This window comes from Rhinoraja longicauda, chromosome 1 (genome assembly GCF_053455715.1).
Source record: "Rhinoraja longicauda isolate Sanriku21f chromosome 1, sRhiLon1.1, whole genome shotgun sequence".
Taxonomy (NCBI): domain Eukaryota; kingdom Metazoa; phylum Chordata; class Chondrichthyes; order Rajiformes; family Arhynchobatidae; genus Rhinoraja; species Rhinoraja longicauda.
This window is the reverse complement of record NC_135953.1, coordinates 142435978-142455255: the sequence shown is the minus strand read 5'-3', so window position 1 is coordinate 142455255 and position 19278 is coordinate 142435978. Positions and strand designations below refer to the sequence as shown.

The window sequence follows — 19278 nt, the reverse complement described above, 5'->3', positions numbered from 1 at the left end:
AGTGTTTCCTGTGGGACCCAGTTTATCATGACAAGGGCCTGTCCCACTGAAGCAATTGTTTAGGTGACTACAGATGACTAGGCTGTGGCCACACAGTTGTCGAGGTGTCGCCTGTACGGTCGTGAGTCGTCTCCAAAGAGTCGTCGCGTCTTTCTGGTCGTTGCTGGATTTTCAGAATGTTGAACATTTTTGGCGACTGGGTTTGACGCCAATGAGCGTAACTTGACGTATCCTGACGTGGGTGCTGTCATAGGTTGTCACCAGGTTGTCGCCAGGTGATGTAGGTTGTCGCCGGTGCTGACTTCGGTGAATTCCATTGGCGACTCCCTACGTCAACCGGCGACAGGTACCGGCGTCAAAACCGGAGGCCAAAATGATGTGAATTGTCTTCAGTTGTCACCGACAGGGTCGTAGCTTGTCACGGGTGGACGTAGGTTGGCTTCGGTTGTCGTAGGTTGTCATAGGTGCGGTCGTAGGTGGATGTCCTAAGTCGCGCCAATTGGCTCACCGGTTGTCGGTAGCTTGCCGTAGTTTGACGTCGCGTAAGTGGTAGGTTGTTGTAGCTTGTCGTAGATATTGTCAAAGGGGGGGTCCAGTCGCCAGTTTTTCGGCGACCTGGTACGACTATGACAGTTACCGGCAGTCGCCTAAAAAATCGCCTAAGTGGGACAGGCCCTTGAGGTCCAACAATAAGTTATACAAAAACTGGAAATGCTGAAAGTACTTAGCAGGTAGCACCTGTGAAGCACAAACAGTGATAGTGTTCTAACACCTGTCCCGAAACCTCCTCAATTACATCCATTCAGTGCCGCCAGGTTCACGTACACCTCCTTTAACCTCATCTACTCCATCCCCAATGTGGCCTCCTTCACATCAGCCAGACCAAGCGTAGACTTAAGAACGGTTTCGCCGAACACTTGCATTCGGTCGGTCAAGGCCTGCTGGATCTCCCGGTTGCTAAACATTTTAACTCCTCTTCCCAGTCCCATATAGGCCTTCTTGTTCTGGGCCACCTCCATTGCCAGAGTGAGGTCACATGCAAATTGAGGGAACAGGACCTGATATTCTGCTTGGGTAGTTGCAACCTAATGGGATGAACGTTGATTTCTCCAATTTTAGCTAACTAACCTAACCTCCCCCTTCTCCTGTGCCTTACCTGGACTCGCACCATCCCTCTCCCCTTCCACCTAAATATTCTCACATTTTCTACCCTTATCCCATATCTTTAGTCTTTTCATCTTTGGCCTTGGTCCAACAATATACCTATCAAAACCTCTCCTCTATCCACCTATCATTTGCCAGGCTTTGTCCTCCCCCACCTCTCTTCCAGCTTTCTCTCCCCATCACACAAACAGTCTGAAGAAGGGTCCCAACCCAAAGCATCACCTATCCATGTTCTCCTGAGATGCCATTTGACCTGCTGAGTTACTCCAGCATTTAGCCAGAGAGTCATACACCATGGAAACAGGCCTTTCGGCCAAACTTGCCGATATCTACATGCCCCATCTACTGGCTGCATTTGACCCATATCCCCCTAAACCTATCCTTTTCACGTACCTGTTCAAATGTTTTATAAACAGTGTGATAGTACCTGCTTCCCCTCCCACCTTAAACTTTTGTCCTCTGGTGCTTGAATCCCTTACTCTGGATAAAAGATGGCATTTACCCTTTCTATTCCTCTCATGATCTTATACACTTCTAAGATCACCCCACATCGTCCTGTGCTCCAAGGAATAGAGTCCTAGCCCATTCAACCTCTCCCTATAGGTCATGCCCTTGCGTCCTGACAATATCCTTGTAAATCTTCTTTGCACCCTTTCCATCTGAACAACATCTTTCCTATAATAGGGTGACCAAAACTGAAGATAATCTCCAATTGTACTCACCAATGTTTTATACTCAATACTCTGACAGATGAAGGCCAATGTGCCAAAAGCCTTCTTGCTTGACCACCTGTGATGTACCTGTGATGTCACTTTCAATTAACTATGTATCTGGACTTCTAGATCCCTATGTTCCACAACACTCCCCAGAGCCCTGCCATTCACTGTGTAGGTCCTGCCCATGTTAAACTTCCCAAAATGCAAAACCTCACACTTATCTGTATAAAAGTTCATGAACCATTCCTCAGCCGACTTGCCCAACTGATCAAGATCCTGCTGCAATTTTTGATACCCATCTTCACTATCTACAATACCGCTCACTTTAGTGTAATCTCAAATTTACTAATCAAGCCTTGTATGTTCTCATCCAAATCATTGAATTGGATGACAAACAGCAATGGCACCAGCACCGAGTAGCTCAACTTTCACTGTGCCTTAATTGGTACATGTGACAATAAACTGGCCTTGAAACCTTGAACCCTGAGGCACACGACTAGTAAAACTAGACCCTCAGAATCCCTTTTAATCTTTCCTGTCTCATCTTAAAGCAATGCTTTCTTGGTTTAGATTTTTTTTTAGATTTAGAGATACAGCGCGGAAACAGGCCCTTCGGCCCACTGGGTCCGCGCCGCCCAGCGATCTCCGCACATTAACACTATCCTACACACACTAGGGACAATTTTTTTTTTTACATTTGCCCAGCCAATTAACCTACATACCTGTACGTCTTTGGAGTGTGGGAGGAAACCGAAGATCTCGGAGAAAACCCACGCAGTTCACGGGGAGAACATACAAACTCCGTACAGACGGCGCCCGTAGTCAGGATCGAACCTGAGTCTCCGGCGCTGCATTCGCTGTAAGGCAGCAACTCTACCGCTGCGCCACCGTGCCGCCGTGTGAACGAGACCTGGGAAAATAGCCTGGAAAAAAAGATTGACAAACTGCCCTATCTAGGCTCCTCATCATTTTAGAAAGCTCTAAGGTCATTCCTTGGCGTCCTATGCTCCAGGGAAAAGTCACAGCCTATTCACCTGTTCCTTATTACTCAAGCCTTTTCCAGGCAACATTCCTGTGAATCTTTTATACACCCTCTAGCATTCTTCATAAGTGTGCTGATAGAACTGCACAAAGTACTCCAGCTGCTGCCCAACCAACAATTTGTACCTCAGAAGAGTAGAGTAGAGTAGAGTAGAGTGGAGACACAAGATACTGCAGATGCTGGAATCTGGAGCAAAAAAACAAGTGCTGGAGGAGGTTAACAGGCAATATCTATGGAGAAACATAGACGGCATTACTAATTGCGATACCTGCATTATCTTCCAAGTCATTAATATATTTGACAGACATTAAAGGACACAGCACGAATCTGCTTTCTTAAAAATCAGCAATTTTTTGATTGATACTTTGAATGGGATTGCATTTAAAATCGGGGTGAACGTTCATAGCTCCCTGAAAATGTAAAGAAGTCAGACGATTCTTTACCTTGTCTTCCTACATATCCCTTCCTACACATTATTTTTTCTGTTTTTCTTTTTTTCCTGCACATATCCCTTCATCTTGTCTTCATCGATTCACAAGTATAAAAGTCAGGAAGTGCTTTTGCAGATGTATAAAACTTGAGGCCACATTGGGAGTGTAGTGTACAGTTCTGATCACAACGCTGTAGGAAGAGGATGGAGGCTTTGAAGAGGGTGCAGAAGAGGTTGACCAGGTCAGAGTGAGACAGGATGAGCTATAAGGAGAGGTTGGACAAACATTTGGACGGGTACTTGAATAGGATAGATTTAGAAGGATATGGGCCACATGCAAGCAGGTGGGACTAGTATTAACAATTTAGACAAGGGAATTAAAAGTGACATCTCCAAGTTTGTGGATGACACAAGCTGGGTGTCAGTGTGAGCTGCGATGAGGATGCTATGAGGCTGCATGCAGGGTGACTTGGATAGTGGGCAGATATTGGGTGAGTGGGTAGATGCATGGCAGATGCAGTATAATGTGGATAAATTCTGTCAATGGAAGGTTAGAGGCCCCCGACCGTTGGAGGACAAAGGAGGAAAGAGATTGAACTTTTTTTCGCCTTCCATCACAGTGAGGAATGTGGAGGAGTCACTTGATGTTCATGTTAAAATGTATTTTGTATGTTCTGTTGCTTTTTATTGGCATGACTCCATGACAAATGAAATTCCTCATATGTTGCCAAACATACTTGGCTAATAAAGTATGATTATAATGATTATGATGATGATGACAATGATGATGATAATGATTTGATGGCAAGAACAGAAAGGCAGATTACTATCTGAATGGTGTCAGATTAGGAAAAGGGGAGGTGGAATGAGACCTGGGTGTGTTTGTACATCCGTCACTGAAAGTAAGCATGTAGGTACAGCAGGCAGTGAAGAAAGCTAATGGCATGTTGGCCTTCATTTGAGAGGATTTGAGTTTCGGAGCAAGCAGGTCCTATTGCAGTTGTACAATGCCTTGGTGAGACTGTACTTGGAGTATTGTGTGCAATTTTGGTCTCCTAATTTGAGGAAGGACATTATTGCTATTGAGGGAGTGCAGCGTAGGTTCATCAGGTTAATTACCGGGATGGCGGGATGAACACATGATGAAAGAATGGGTCGTCTGGGCTTGTATTCACTGGAATTTAGAAGGATGAGAGGGGATCTATTGAAACATAAAATTCTTAAAGGATTGGACTGGCTAGATGCAGGAAAAATATTTCAGATGTTGGGGTAGTCCAAAACGAGGCATCACAGTTTAAGAATAAGGGGAGGCCATTTAGGACTGAGATGAGGAAAAACATTTTCCCCCAGAGAATTGTGAATCTGTGGAATTCTCTGCCACAGAAGGCAGTGGAGGCCAATTCACTGGATGTTTTCAAGAGAGAGTTAGATTTAGCTCTTTAGGGCTAATGGAATCAAGGAAAAAGCAAGAATGGGGTACTGATTTTAGATGATCAGCCATTATATTGAATGGCAGTTCTGGCTTTTTTCTAGTATAGATGGGGCATGTTGGTCGGCATGGGCAAGTTGGGCCAAAGGGTATCTTTCCACATTATATGACTCGATCGATGACTTTTACGACATTGATTGTTTTCTTTGGGCATCGGATGTTGACGGGAGACAATAGACAATAGGTGCTGGAGGAGGCCATTCGGCCCTTCGAGCCAGCACCACCATTCAATGTGATCAGGGCTGATCATTCTCAATCAGTACCCCGTTCCTGCCTTCTCCCCATATCCCCTGACTTCGCTATCCTTAAGAGCTTTATCTAGCTCTCTCTTAAATGCATTCAGAGAATTGTCCTCCACTGCCTTCTTTGGCAGAGAATTCCACATCTATATGGGACTGATAGAGGTTTATAAAATAATGAAAGGGATAGACAGAGTAGATGGGATTTTTTCCCCAGGATTATAATGTCAAATACTAGAGACATACTCCGAGAGAGGGGTAAAGTTTAAAGGTGATTTGTGAGGCAAGTTGTTACACAGTGGTAAGTGGCTAGAAAGAGTTTCCAGAGGAGAGTTGAGTTTATTTGTCACGTGCACCTGGTATGAACTGGGACTGTGAAATTCTTCCTTGCTGCACCTTTGCAGGCACATTAAATGCAACAACAACAACATGTAGTAAATGATCAGTTATTGTAAGTAAACTAGACCGTGGTAGTACAAACACGTAGAGCTGTCATAGTAGTGGAATATACACCGATCAGCCAAAACATTATGACCACTGACAGGCGGAGTGAATAACATTGATTATCTTGTTACAATGGCACCTGTCAAGGGGTGGGATATATTAGGCAGCAAGTGAACAGTCAGTTCTTGAAGTTGATGCTTGGGGTGCAGGAGAAATGGGCAGGAGTAAAGACCTGAGCGACTTTGACAAGGGCCAAATTGTTATGGCCAGCAACTGGGTCAGAACATCACTGAAACGGCAAGGTTTGCGGGGTGCTCCCGGTCAGCAGTGGTGAGTACTAACCGACAGTGGTCCGAGGAGGGATAAACCACAAACCGGCGACAGACAGGGTGTTGGGCGCCCAAGGCTCATCGATGCGCGAGGGCAACGAAGGCTATCCCTTCTGGTCCGAACCGACAGAAGGTCGACTGTGGCACAAGTCACAGAAAATGTTAATGGTGGTCACGGGAGGAATGTGTCACAATACACAGTGCATCACACCCTGCTGCGTATGGGGCTGCACACGGAGGACCAACAGCATATTAGGCAGGTGGGCATAATGCTTTGGCTCATCAGGTCATAATGATTTGGCTGATCGGTGTATGAGGCAATGGAAGCAGCTACCTTAGATGCAAGAGGCATGAAGGCAGACATGGGAATAGGCAAGGAATTACAGACGGTGCAGGTAGATGGGACAATTAGTTTGGGATCCTGATCAGCACAGACATAGTGGGTCAACGGTGCCTGTTCCTATGCTATACTGCTCTATGTCTGAGTTCTAAATTCAGCAGCTCTTTTGTTTTATAACATTGCATCCTGTCCATTATGTAGAGATAAAACTGCAACTGCAATGTTGAAGTAAAAACGTACCTTTCTGTCTTTATTCTCTCGCACTAGTCTCAAGTTTGCTGCAGCTGCTTTAGGTGAGCTTGGTTCTGGTTGATGAATACACAAATATATTAGCCCTTCTTTCATGGTTGGTCATTATTTTTAAGTTCTTCCAGAATAGATTGTAAAGTTCTTTAGAGAGCTAATGCCAAATAGCACATAATAATGAAGCACATTTCAGTTATGCTGTTAAAGTTTGGGATTATGTCAAAAACCTTTACTCGTGTAAACAGTAAAATGATTCCTACAAGTAAAAAATATAGATCTTGGAACTGAAACCAAACTATTCATGGCCAAGCTCGAGTTAAATATCGGTCAGATCCAACAATTAATCCGGATTTACAATAAATCCTTCAAGAACGTTTGTAGGTTAATTGGCTTGGTATAAGTGTAAATTGTTCTGAGAGTGTAGGATAATGATAATGTGAGGCGATCGCTGGATGGTGTGGACTAGGTGGGCCGAAGGGCCTGTTTCCATGCTGTATCACTAAACTAAACTAAAACGCATATTCCTTCTCCTGTTACGTCAGGTGTTTATTGTCCTCTATTTTGAAACCGCTTGCACTGCTGAATCTAGAGTTACACAGCACAGAAAAGGGACCTTTGGCCCACATTGTCCATGCTGCCTATAAAGGACCCATACTAATCCCATTTACCACTTTTTCATGCAAACCTTCCTTGCCTTGGCAATCTTTTCACACATGTCAGGATTAAGGTCCATCTGCCGTTGGTCTGCCCAATTTACCAGTTGATTAATATTTTTCTCTAGCCTGAGACTGTTCTCCTCACTATCACAATTTTTGTGCCATCTACAAACTTACTAAACATGCGTTCTGCAATAACATCTAAGCCATTAGCGTATATAGCAAACAGTAATGGTCACAGTACTAATCCTTAACCAATGCAGAGACTGGTCACAGACTTCCAACTACATAAGCAAGGTATCATCCTCTGTCTCCTATTATAAGACCAATTTTGGATTAAATTTGCCAACTTGCCTTGAGTCCTGTGGCCTCTAATGTTCAGGACTAGCCTTCCAAATGGGACTATCAAATTCTTTATAGACAACAAAGTCCATATAGACAACATCAATTGCACTGTCCACATTCGTATACTTATTTACGTCTTTGAAAAGCTCCATCAAATTAGTCAGACTATAATAATGAAAGAAATGACATGGGTGCAAACAGCAGTAGAGGGATATGGATCATGTACAGGCAGATGAGATCAGTTTAACGAGGCATCATGATTGGCACAAACATTGTGGGCCAAACGGCCTGATCCTGTGCTGTACTGTTCTATGTTAGCAAGATAAATCACTGTTTCAAAGCATCACTTTCTGATCAATAATGACTATTTTAACACGCTAACCTGCAAGTTGAATTGCCAAACATGTTTCAATTTGTATTGTTTATATAACTTTGTCTTTATTTAAAATTGTTACATCTACTGACGATGAAGGAATAAACCAGATGAAGTGTGGCTTCATAATAATTCATTGTTGTTACATCCTGGCTCTTTACTGGGATTTGACATGATTTAGACCATCCAGCAAATTTACAAACTTAGCTGCAGCTCACAATAAACCATCTCTCTTCACTCTGCAGTTTTTTGTGTTCTGAAAAACTACTGTGATTTCCCCTTTCCCCTTTCTTTTACTTGGTCATAGTGTTTCTAGGGTTCTCCTTCCCCTCCTTTTTCTATTCCCCTTCCTGACTATCTCAAGGGTATCCTATTCCTCCTGATTGCCATCTTGACTCAGTCTTGCAAGTTAGCCTTTATAAGATTCCTATAATAGGTGAATTTACCTTTACATGTTTTCATTGGTGTTAATCAATTTACTAGTCATCAACAATGAAGGTGCAGGTTGAAGGACCGCTGTCATCTGACCCTTGAACGAACTTCTTATAAACAAAGGATGTATTCCCAATTCCTGCAATCCTATCTCGCTGTGGCCCTTGCACTCTTTCTTTTACCTACACTTTCTCTGTAGCTGTAACATTATATTCCGCATGGTTTGTTTGTATTCATTTATGGATATTTTAACTGGATAGCATCAAAAACATTTTTTTTACTGTATCTACACATGACAAAAATAAACCAATAACCAAAACAGCACATGATGCCTCTAGCTTCTAATTTCATAAGAAAAACACTTGGACAAAAGCCTAACATTTTGCCAGGTTGCATTTTTAGCCGAGTAGTACAAAGTTATCAAGAGTTAATATGTAAGGTCCCTTCAAGAATCTTGTCAGCCAAAAATTGTCAGTTCAGGTGTGGTGTCTAGGGAAGGTCTCTACAACCATTTGTGAGTTAATTAACCAAGGAAAAATGTTGCTAAAATTGCAAAACATTTTGTGCAACCATCAATGATTATTTATCAAATGTATTTCAGGACACCTTGCCGTTTACGGCTGTATTTTGTTCCATCCACCCAGTTTGGCACACCACAACATTCTAATCCACCAATAATTTGCCAATCAATCGGTCTGCATCAATTGTGAAGCATGCACTCATTTCCACTTCGTTCATGTCCTGGTGGAGTGTTCTGAAGCCCCCAGTCACAGATCAAAGAACCAACACTGAGCCTGAGATTTGTTAGGTGCGCAATGTTGATTAGGTCATTGACATTGTGAAACGGGGGCTGAACCAGTTGTAACTAGCAGTTGGAAGGTGACGTTGAATAAACTGACACACCTTTTCAAAGTTCTGATGTGGTTTCTAAAGTCCACCTTGCTGTGGTTTCACCTGGAACCAGTACCTAATATTGGCAGTAAGCATGAGATCCTTTAGAATGCCAGCTGCTTGAAGCAAAACATTTCTGATGGAAACTCTTGTTAAAATGGCTGGGTAAACTGCAATCTTCACCAGACGAAATCATTGGCAAGTCCGACATATGAACCTACATTGCTACAGCCGTGGAAATAGCTTTGAAAAACGTGTTTTGGTCAGCTCAAAGCTAATAGCATCATGAAGACATTACAATAGATAATGGTTATGTCACAGTAATGGGCTTGTTAATAGCAAGACCATTGATGGTAAATGGTCTAAAGCTAGAAATGAGTTTTTCCTTGCCATACATTGGTTGTATACATCTCTTCCTACGGCAGAATAAAATTCAGCATGAGCCCATTAGTGAGCAGAAAAAAGGGTCGATGTATATATTATGTATGAAGCACTCAAGATATCCGAGAAGGTTGTCAGGAAGCAGAACCAATAATAAACGTGGCTATCTAAAGGTGCAAATCCTTCTTTTTGGATTTTGATTGATCAGAGACCCTCAAAACTGACTGGAAGCAGGTAGTTGGTCTTAACACAGGAATGCTGGTTTGACACTTGATGCTGTACGCAGGCTTGCTCAAAAATACTTACAAATAGATGGCCAAAGGCCCTACATGTAAGCATAGACCTGTTAGCCTTATCCTTAAAGCACAGGTGGAAAAGCTGGAATGACCAAGGAGTGCAGCAGGATGACTAGACAACACCCATCGTGGTAGACCCCAAATCAGACAAAACCATCAGTCTCTAACTGCAAGGTGATATTAAACATTGTTAATGAGAAGCATTATGTCATAAGTAATAATCTCATTAAGATGGAAAGAGTGTGGAGAACTGTGCAAGATATACCAAATTGTTTTAAAGTTCTGAGAAACGCTGCTTTGAGGTCCTTTATAACTTTAATAAGTTGTACTTGTTTGGAACGTTTTGTGATCCAAGATTGGGATGTCGCTTTTTAGTTTTTTTTACCAGTTCAGATCCTTTCAGATAATTTAATATGGTAAAGTATGAGGTCTTGCACTTGTGAAAGAAAAATCAAAAGGCTGATTATTATGTAAATGGAGGGAGACTGAGCTGAAGTACTAACTGATCTGAAGGGTCTAGATGTCCCTAGTGAATGAATTGCCAAAAGCTACCAGGCAGGTAGGAGGCTAACTAACTAAGAAGGCAAACAGCCTTTATAGCAAAGGGTTCGGAATATAATAATTGGGAGGTTTTGCAGTACAAGCTGTTTGTGAGACCGCAGTTGTAAACTTCTGAAGATAGGCCCAAATGCTGGAGTAACTCAGCGGCTCAGGCAGCATCTCTGGAGAACATGGACACAGAGTGCTGGAGTAACTCAGCGGCTCAGGCAGCATCTCTGGAAAACATGGACACAGAGTGCTGGAGTAACTCAGCTGGACAGGCAGCATCTCTGGAGAGAAGGAATGGGTGACGTTTTGGGTTGAGACCCTTCTTCAAACTGGCGATGGGTCTCATCCCGAAACGTCACCCATCCCTTCTCTCCAGGGATGCTGCCTGCCCCGCTTAGTTACTCCAGCATTTTGTGTCTATCTTCGGTGTAAGTCAGCATCTGCAGTTCCTTCCTACACGTTGTAATACTGCGTAGAGTTTTGGTCCTCTCACAAAAATATAAGATAGAATAGCATTGGAAGCAATCCAAAGGTTCACCAGGCTAATTCTTAGGATGGGAGGGTTGTCTTATCAAGGGAGTCTAAAAAGGTTGAACAGGAGTCATTGGGATTTAGAAGAATGAGGAGGTGACCGTATTTATATATACAAGATCCTCAGGGTGCTGTATTGGGGAGATGTTGGAATGTTTTCATGGGTGGGAGAGTCTCAAACAAGGTCATACTGCAATATAAGGGGTCGGGTGAAACTGAAGTACATTTCTTCCTGCCGAGGGTGGAGATTGAGGAGTAGAGGGTAGGGAAAAATGGCACAGAAAAGTTGAGGACGGCGTAGATCAGCCATGATCACAGTAAATGGGGCAGGCTTGCCTCATGGCTAACTATTTTCTCTCATGCTTATGAAAGAAAACACAAAGTGTCGAAGAGTAACAAAATTTCTCATGAGAACAGTTCTCACATCTCAAAGGGTGGTGGGTGCATGGAACAAGCTGCCAGAGGAGGTAGTTGAGGCAGTTACTCTCATAATGTTTAGGAAACATTTAGATAGGTACATGGATAGGATAGGTTTGGAGCGATATGGGCCAAATGCAGGCAGGTGGGACTAGTGTAGATGTGGCATGTGGGTTGGCATGAGCAAGTTGGGCAGAAGGGCCTGTTTAAGTGCTGTATGACTCTATGACATGCCCACTGGTAAGCCATCATCTGAGACTTGCATTTGTCTACAGATCTTCTTAGTTTTTTTTACTATGGTAGTTGCCTGGGACATGCCGCCATGAGATATGATTGTAATGTTTATGAGGCATTTAGACAAACACATGAGCAGGCAGGGGAAGGGGGGATACGGACTGTGTACACGCAGAGCGATTAGTTTAAATTGGCATTGTGTCAGCAGAGACATTGAGAGCCAAAGGGCCTGTTCCTGTGCTGTACTGTTCTGTTCTATGTACTGTTCTATGTTCTAAATCCTGTTTTCAGCTTCCTGACATTATTTACTTTAATTACACAAGAAAAGCCTTGATGAAGGCACAAGAGAGTCTTAAGTTTGGGACTGTTCCCTTAATGGGGTCAATGCAGAAATCTGGACAAATTTAAAACATTTAGAACATTTGGTTCTACTTCCTGAGGGCGGGAATGCCTTGGAATCTTATGACAGCATTCTCTTCCTTTTTCAGTTCATTCAAGATGGAAAACAGAATTGAACACTTAAATAATGCTTCGCTTGAAGATAAAACTACACAGGCAACTCTGAAAATGTCAGACTCACAGGTACGTGTGAACATGAAAAAAAATTGTCTCGCAAAACTGTGCACACTTTTCCTATTTACATTGTTTATATTATTGAGATTCTTTCAAATGGTTCATGAATCTTGTTCTTGTGCATGTTATTTGTTGATTGTAAAATAATCCATCCTGCAAATATTTCAGAAAGTGGTTTCATTTGAGTCATGCAGCATGGAAATAGGTCCTTCAACCCAACTTGACCATGCCAACCAAGCTTGACCCATTTGCCCACGTTTGGTCCATATCCTTCTGAATCTTTCCTATCCATGTACCCATCCAAAAGTCTTTGAAATGCTGTATAAATATTTGTGTAAAAATAGGTTTTGTTCAGTTCCTATGTTGAATTTTGGAATTATTTCTTCTGATCTTTTCATTTCAAAAATAGTCTCGACCCGAAACTTCACCCATTTCTTCTCTCCTGAGAAGCTGCCTGACCCGCTGAGTTACTCCAGCATTTTGCGTCGACCTATGTATTGATAAAATATACATACAAGAAATGCAAAATGTTTGTGGCTTTACATCCATAGTGTTAACCAGTCTAGAGATTCATAGTGTAAGTTAATGCATTAGTTTGGTTTGGGACCAGTTCTGCCCAAGACCGCAAGAAATTGCAGAGTTGTAGATGTAGCCCAGTCTATCACACAGACCAGACTTTCCATCTTTAACTCCATCTACACCATGTTGCCTGGGAAAGGCAACCCACACAATCAAAGATAGACACAAAAAGCCAGAGTCAGGCAGCATCTCTGGGGAGAAGGAATGGATGACGTTTCAGGTCGAGACCCTTCTTCAGACTTTCCTCCACATAATCAAAGACTTGACCCACCCCAGTCATTCCTTCTTCCTGTAGAAGGAACAGAAACATGAAAGTGCGCACCACCAGACTCGGGAACAGCTTTTTACCCTATTTTTTTAAGGCTTCTAAATGACCCGTAAGCTGGGGTTCTGTCCAATTTACCTCCACCCTATTGTGGATCTGATGCATTACAGTGCTGAGAACTATATTCTGCACTCTGTATCTTCCCCTTTGCTGTATCTATTGTACTTGAGTTTGATGATTGTATTTATGTATGGTATATCTAATCTGTTTAGATAGCATGCAAAACAAAGCTTTTTACTGTTCCTCACTACACTTGACAGCAATAAACCTAAACCTAGATCTAAACATTCTCTGTACAAAGTGCATTGCTGCCCGTGCTGCCTTTATGAACAAGGCAAGTGTTTCGTGTTTGTGGGGCTCTTACACAGGACCCAGCCACTCAGTGTAGTCCTTCCTCACAAAACCATTTGCATTGATCGGTACCATAGAACATAGAACAGCACAGCACGGAAACACGTGCTTTGGCACACCACATCCGAGGCTTTCATGATGCTGATCGAACTAATCCCATCAATCTGTGTCAATTTATTCCTTGCTTGTTTGTGTCTGTCTAAATTCCTCTTAAACGTTGCAGTTGTTTTTGCTTCCACCACCACCCCTGGTACTTATCATTTTAAGACACATTGTCTTGCAAAAGTTGGGCGGTCACGGTGGCACAGCGGTAGAGTTGCTGCCTTACAGTGAATGCAGCGCCAGAGACCCTGGTTCCATCCCAACTATGGGTGCTGTGTGTACGGAGTTTGTACCTTCTCCCCGTGTGTGAACTGCGTGGGTTTTTTCCGAGATCTTCGGTTTCCTCCCACTCTCCAAAGACGTACAGGTTTGTAGGTTAATTGGCTTGGTAAATGTAAAAATTGTCCCTCATGGGTGTAGGATAGTGTTAATGTGTGGGGATCGTTGGTCGGCGCGGACCCGGTGGGTCTGTGCCGACCAGCGATCCCCGCACATTAACACCACCCTACACACACAAGGGACAATTTTTACATTTACCAAGCCAATTAACCTACAAACCTGTGCGTCTTTGGACCGAAGATCTTGGAGAAAACCCACGCAGGTCACGGGGAGAACGTACAAACTCCGTACAGACATCACCCTTGGTCGGGATGGAACCCGGGTCTCCGGCGCTGCATTCACTGTAAGGCGGCAACTCTACCGCTGCGCCACCGTGACTGCCCTGTTGCCAAGACCATAGAAGAAAGCTGACCAAGCACTGGAACTACCTGCATTGAACCTTGGTTAGACCATGCAGAGTGCTGCATACAATTCCAGTTGCCACATTATAAAAACGATATGGAAGCACCAGAGAGGATTACTGGGGGACTCTAGAAACGTGAGGGCACATATCAGAAAAGGATGAACAGACTTGGTCACTTGATGAAAGGAGGCTGAGGGATGAACGGGTGATGGTCTTTAAAGTAGGTTTGGGTAGAGTGATCACAGGGACCATGTTTGTGTTTGTGGGGAAGAGCATTATTAGAGGGCTTTGATATGAATTGGTCATCAAGAAATCTGAAAGAGAATTCAGAAGAGACATTTATCTAGAATGGTAAAAATGTGGAACTTGCTACCATGGAGCAAATAGATTAGATGTGTTTTGGCCACACTGTGGCACAGCAGTAGAGTTGCTGACAGAGTGCCCGAGACCCGGGTTCAATCCTGACTACAGATGCTGTCTGTACGGAGTTTCTTCGTCCTTCTTGTGACCACCTGGATTTTCTCTGTGTGCTCCGCTTTCCTCCCATATTCCAAAAATGTGCAGGTTTGTAGGTTAGTTGGCTTCTGTAAATTGTCCCAAATATGTAGGATAAAACTAGTGTACAGGTGATTGCTGGTCGGCATGGACTCGGTGGGCCGAAGGGCCTGTTTCCATGCTGTATCTCTAAACTAAACTATTTCAGAGGGGGCTGGTCAGGAATATCAGGGGGGAAGGGAACAGAGGGTAACAGATTAGATTTAGATGAGATAAATTGAGAGGGCTTAAACGTGCCATGGACGAATATCTGAATGGCCATTTTCTGTGCCTTATGTTTGATTGATTGAAAGAAAAAAAGATACGGGGCGGCACGGTGGCGCAGCGGTAGAGTTGCCGACTTCCAGCGAATGCAACGCCGGAAACCCGGGTTCCATCCCGACTTTAGGTGCTGTCTGTACGAAGTTTGTACCTTCTCCCCGTGACCTGCGTGGGTTTTCTCTGAGATCTTTGGTTTCCCCTCACACTCCAAAGACGTACAGGTTTGTAGGTTAATTGGCGTGGTAAATGTAAAAAATGTCCCTAGTGGGTGTAGGATAGTGTTAAAGTGCGGGAGTCGCAGGTTGGCGCTGACCCGGTGGGCCCGAAAGGGCCTGTTTCCGCGCTGTATCTCTAAACTAAACTAAATACGGCATGGAAACAGGCCAATTGGTGCACTCTCCAGGCCGAACATTGATAACCCGTTCACACTAGTTACAGAGAGAATGTGCAAACGCCATGCAGACTGCACCCGAGGTCAGGATCGAACCCGGGTCTCTGGTGCAGTGAGCAGCAGCTCTACCAGCTGCGCCACCGTGTTGCCTGATTAGTGCGGCACTAATTAATACTAATCTACAAGAGAGTATTTTCTGCTCACATTTTTGTAGCAGTTACTCCTACAAATCTGTTCAATGAGCATCGTACTCGTACCCAACCTTTTGCACAGTTGATCAACATAATCTATTCTCTTCATGATTTAATTGTCTTGTCTACGCTGCATCACATCCTTTCTGAATGCAAGGAATCTTAATTGGATTAAGAACATGCAAAACAAGAGCAGGAATAGGTCAGTCATTATCTTGAGCCTGCTCTACCATAAAGTAAAATGATGGTTAAGTCTATCTTGCCCTCGTCCTGTCTCCTGCTCTTTTACCATATCCCTTGTAGTTCAAATGTCTGTCAATCTCCACCTTGAATATATTCATTGACTCTGCCTCCACGCTCTTTGGGCTTGAGAATCCTAAATACCAACAGTCAATAGTCAATAGTCAATTTATTTGTCACATACACATAAATGTGCAGTGAAATGAAACATTACCCACAGTCCAACAATAAGACCAATAAAAATAAGCAATAAAAATATGCAATAACACACAATCATAAACCAACACCAAAAAAAAAGAAACATCCATCACAGTGAGTCTCCTCCAGTCACCTCCTGACTGTGATGGAAGGCCAGAATGTATTTTCTCTTCCCCTGCCGTCTTCTCCCGCGGTCAGGCTGTTGGAGTTGCCACGTCGGGGCGGTCGTGGCTCCCGACATTGAAGCCCCCGCCGGGCAGAGAAAATCCCGCGGCCTATTCCAGGCCGCGCCGGACGGTGAAAGGTCAACCCTCCGAAGGGAAGAAATTCCTTGTAATCACTGTTTTACATGAGCACCCTTAATCTGAAGCCTCGCTTTCTAGTTTCAGATCATAATTTCATCACTCATCAGGTCAAACCCCTCAGAATCTACAAAAGACCACCTCTCATTTTTGTAAAGTCTACTCAGGCCCAACTTTATAATTTAACCCTTCATCCCTGGAACCAGCTTTCTCCTCATTCCCTCCAATGCATGAGTATATGCTTCCTTAATTATGGAGACCAAAAATGTCTGCAGTACTCCAGCTGCAGTCCCTGTAAGTTGCATCAAAGCTTCCCTGCTTTTGTACGATGCACCCATTGCATCGTAAAAACACACTCTGAGCAGTTTTTGTCTCCTAATTTGAGGAAGGACGTCCTTGCTATTGAGGCAGGGCGGCGTAGGTTCGCGAGGTTAATCCCGGGGATGGAGGGATGGTCATATGAGGAAAGATTGGAAAGACTGGGCTTGTATTCACTGGAGTTTAGAAGGATGAGAGGGGATCTTATAGAAACGTATAAAATTATAAAAGGACTGGACAAGCTAGATGCAGGAAAAATGTTCCCAATGTCAGGGGAGTCCAGAACCAGGGGCCACAGTCTAAGAATAAATGGGAGGCCATTTAAAACTGAGGTGAGAAAAAACATTTTCACCCAGAGAGTTGTGAATTTGTGGAATTCTCTACCACAGAAGGCAGTGGAGGCCAATTCACTGGATGAATTTAAAAGAGAGTTAGATAGAGTTCTTGGAGCTAATAAAATCAAGGGATATGGGGAGAAGGCAGGCACAGGTGGATGATCAGCCATGATCACAATAAATGGTGATGCTGGCTCGAAGGGCCAAATGGCCTCCTCCTGCACCTGTTTTCTATGTCTATGTCGATGCAGGCAGATGGGATTAGTTTAGATTGCCATAGTGTCGGCAGAGAAATGGTGAGTCGAATGGCCTGTTCCTGTGCTACACCGTTTTATGTCCGACACTCTAATTGAACATCAAATGGCCTCCTCCTGCACCTATTTTCTATGTTTCGATGCAGTAAAAGCAACATTCCATCAGCATTCCAAATGCATGCAAACCTGGAGCCTCAGGCACTGGGGCTCCCCAAACCTTGGTGCCACAACATGGTGCTGTTTAACCTCATTTAAATGTCAGGGTTTTTTTCCAAAAGTATATAACCTCGCATTTTTTCACATTATCCATCTGCCAAGCTCTTGACCACTCCCTTAACATGTTTATCCTTCTGCAGGCTCCTGGTGTCCTTCTCATCAATTGCTAACCCACCTATGTTTGTACCATCAGCAAAACTGGCCCTCGGACGTTTGGTCCCTTCCACCGTCTTTAATATAAATTACAAATAGTTGAGTACCACTTAGGGTTACCAACTGTCCGTATTAGCTGGGACATCCTGTATATAGGGCCGCTCGGGACCGCTCTTGTCCCGTATTAGGCCCGGGGGGCGCTGTAGGCCCGGATGCTGTCGGCCCACCATTGGTGGAGCGTGAGCACGTGGCCGCTGGCTGGGTGAGGTCACATGGGGCGCAGGGCGGTGACGTCACCCTTTGTCCCTTATTTGGGCGTGAGGAAGTTGGCAACCCTAGTACCACTGCTGATCCTAAAGCTACTCCATAGTTCCCGAATGTCCTATCAAAAGAGGCTACATGGTTTGGGTGTGTATTCATTCCTTGGAGTTCAGTAAAAGAAGGGATATAATATATAAGATCCTAAGGTGATTTACAGGGAGAGGTTGGATTGTTTTCTCTAGAATACTGGAGATTGTGGGGAGACCTGTTAGAGGTATATAAAATTATGATAGGCATAGATTGGGTAAGATAGTCAGAACCTATTTCCCAGGATAGAAAAATCAAATGCTGGAGGGCATAGGTTTAAGGTGAAAGTTTAAAGGAAATGTGCGGGGCAAATAGTTTTCACAGATGGGTGACGTTTCGGGTCGAGACCCTTCTTCAGACTCAGTCACTGAGACAGAACTCAGTTTTCAAAACACCAAACTCAGGTAGTTTACAAGCCAACGGTATGAACAATGAAGGAAGAAGGTGTACACCTCCATTGTTCATACCGTACCTGAGTCGTTGAGTACTCCTGGGTAGTGAGTGCCTGGAATGCTCAGCGGGGTTGGTGATGGAGGCAAATATGATAGTGGCTTTTAAGAGGCTTTTGGATGGGCGCATGGACGTGGCAGGGAATGGTTGGATATGGGTTATCTGCAGGCGAATAAGAGTTGGTCTTGTCATTATGTTCGGCACGGACATTGTGGGCTGAAGGGCCTGTTCTTGTGCTGCACTATTCTATGGTATTCTAAGAGGGTTTGACACAGTGGATATCGGGGTGTTTTCATTAGCGAGAGAGTCACGAGCAAGATGGCAAATTACAAGATAAGAGGCCATTTAAAACAGGTGCATTGAAACTTCCTCTCTCGGAGGGTAGTGAATCTCTGGAATCCTCTGACCAGAGGGCGGTGAAACCCAGAACAACAGAAATATTGAAGGTCGGCACGGATAATTATTTGAAGGATCGAGGAATGGACAGCTCCTGGCATAGAAGAGGAGGTGAGGCCAGGTGATCATATTGAATGAGGGCAGGTGGAGGGCCTAATGGCCCACTTCTAATTTCTTGTGTTCGTGTGATTGCCAATCTGAAAATATCCCATTTATCTCAACTCTGTTCTCAGTGAGGTTGCCACAATTGTCCCGTATATTGGGCTAAATTTGTTTGTCCCGTATGGGACCGCCCTTGTCCCATATTAAGGGGCACTGTAGGCCCGGACATTGTAGGCCCGGTGCCGCTATTGGCCTGGACAGTGTAGGCCCAGACAGTGTGGGCCCGAACACTGCAGGCACGGTGGCCGCTGTAGGCCCAGACAGTGTAGGCCCGGAGGCCCGGGCGCCGCCT

General features: G+C 44.1%; 1 protein-coding gene across 2 annotated transcripts in view; it reads left to right on the top strand.

The window, feature by feature from the left end:
- LOC144597937 (sodium/hydrogen exchanger 9B2-like) overlaps positions 1-19278 on the top strand; it is a 118252-nt gene that overhangs the window by 48036 nt on the left and 50938 nt on the right. For both annotated transcript variants that reach the window (XM_078407762.1, XM_078407770.1), the window contains exon 2: positions 12033-12126. In XM_078407762.1, coding sequence (XP_078263888.1) covers positions 12043-12126 — 84 coding nt within the window. In that variant the 5' untranslated portion in view covers positions 12033-12042. The remainder of the gene's footprint in view (positions 1-12032; positions 12127-19278) is intronic.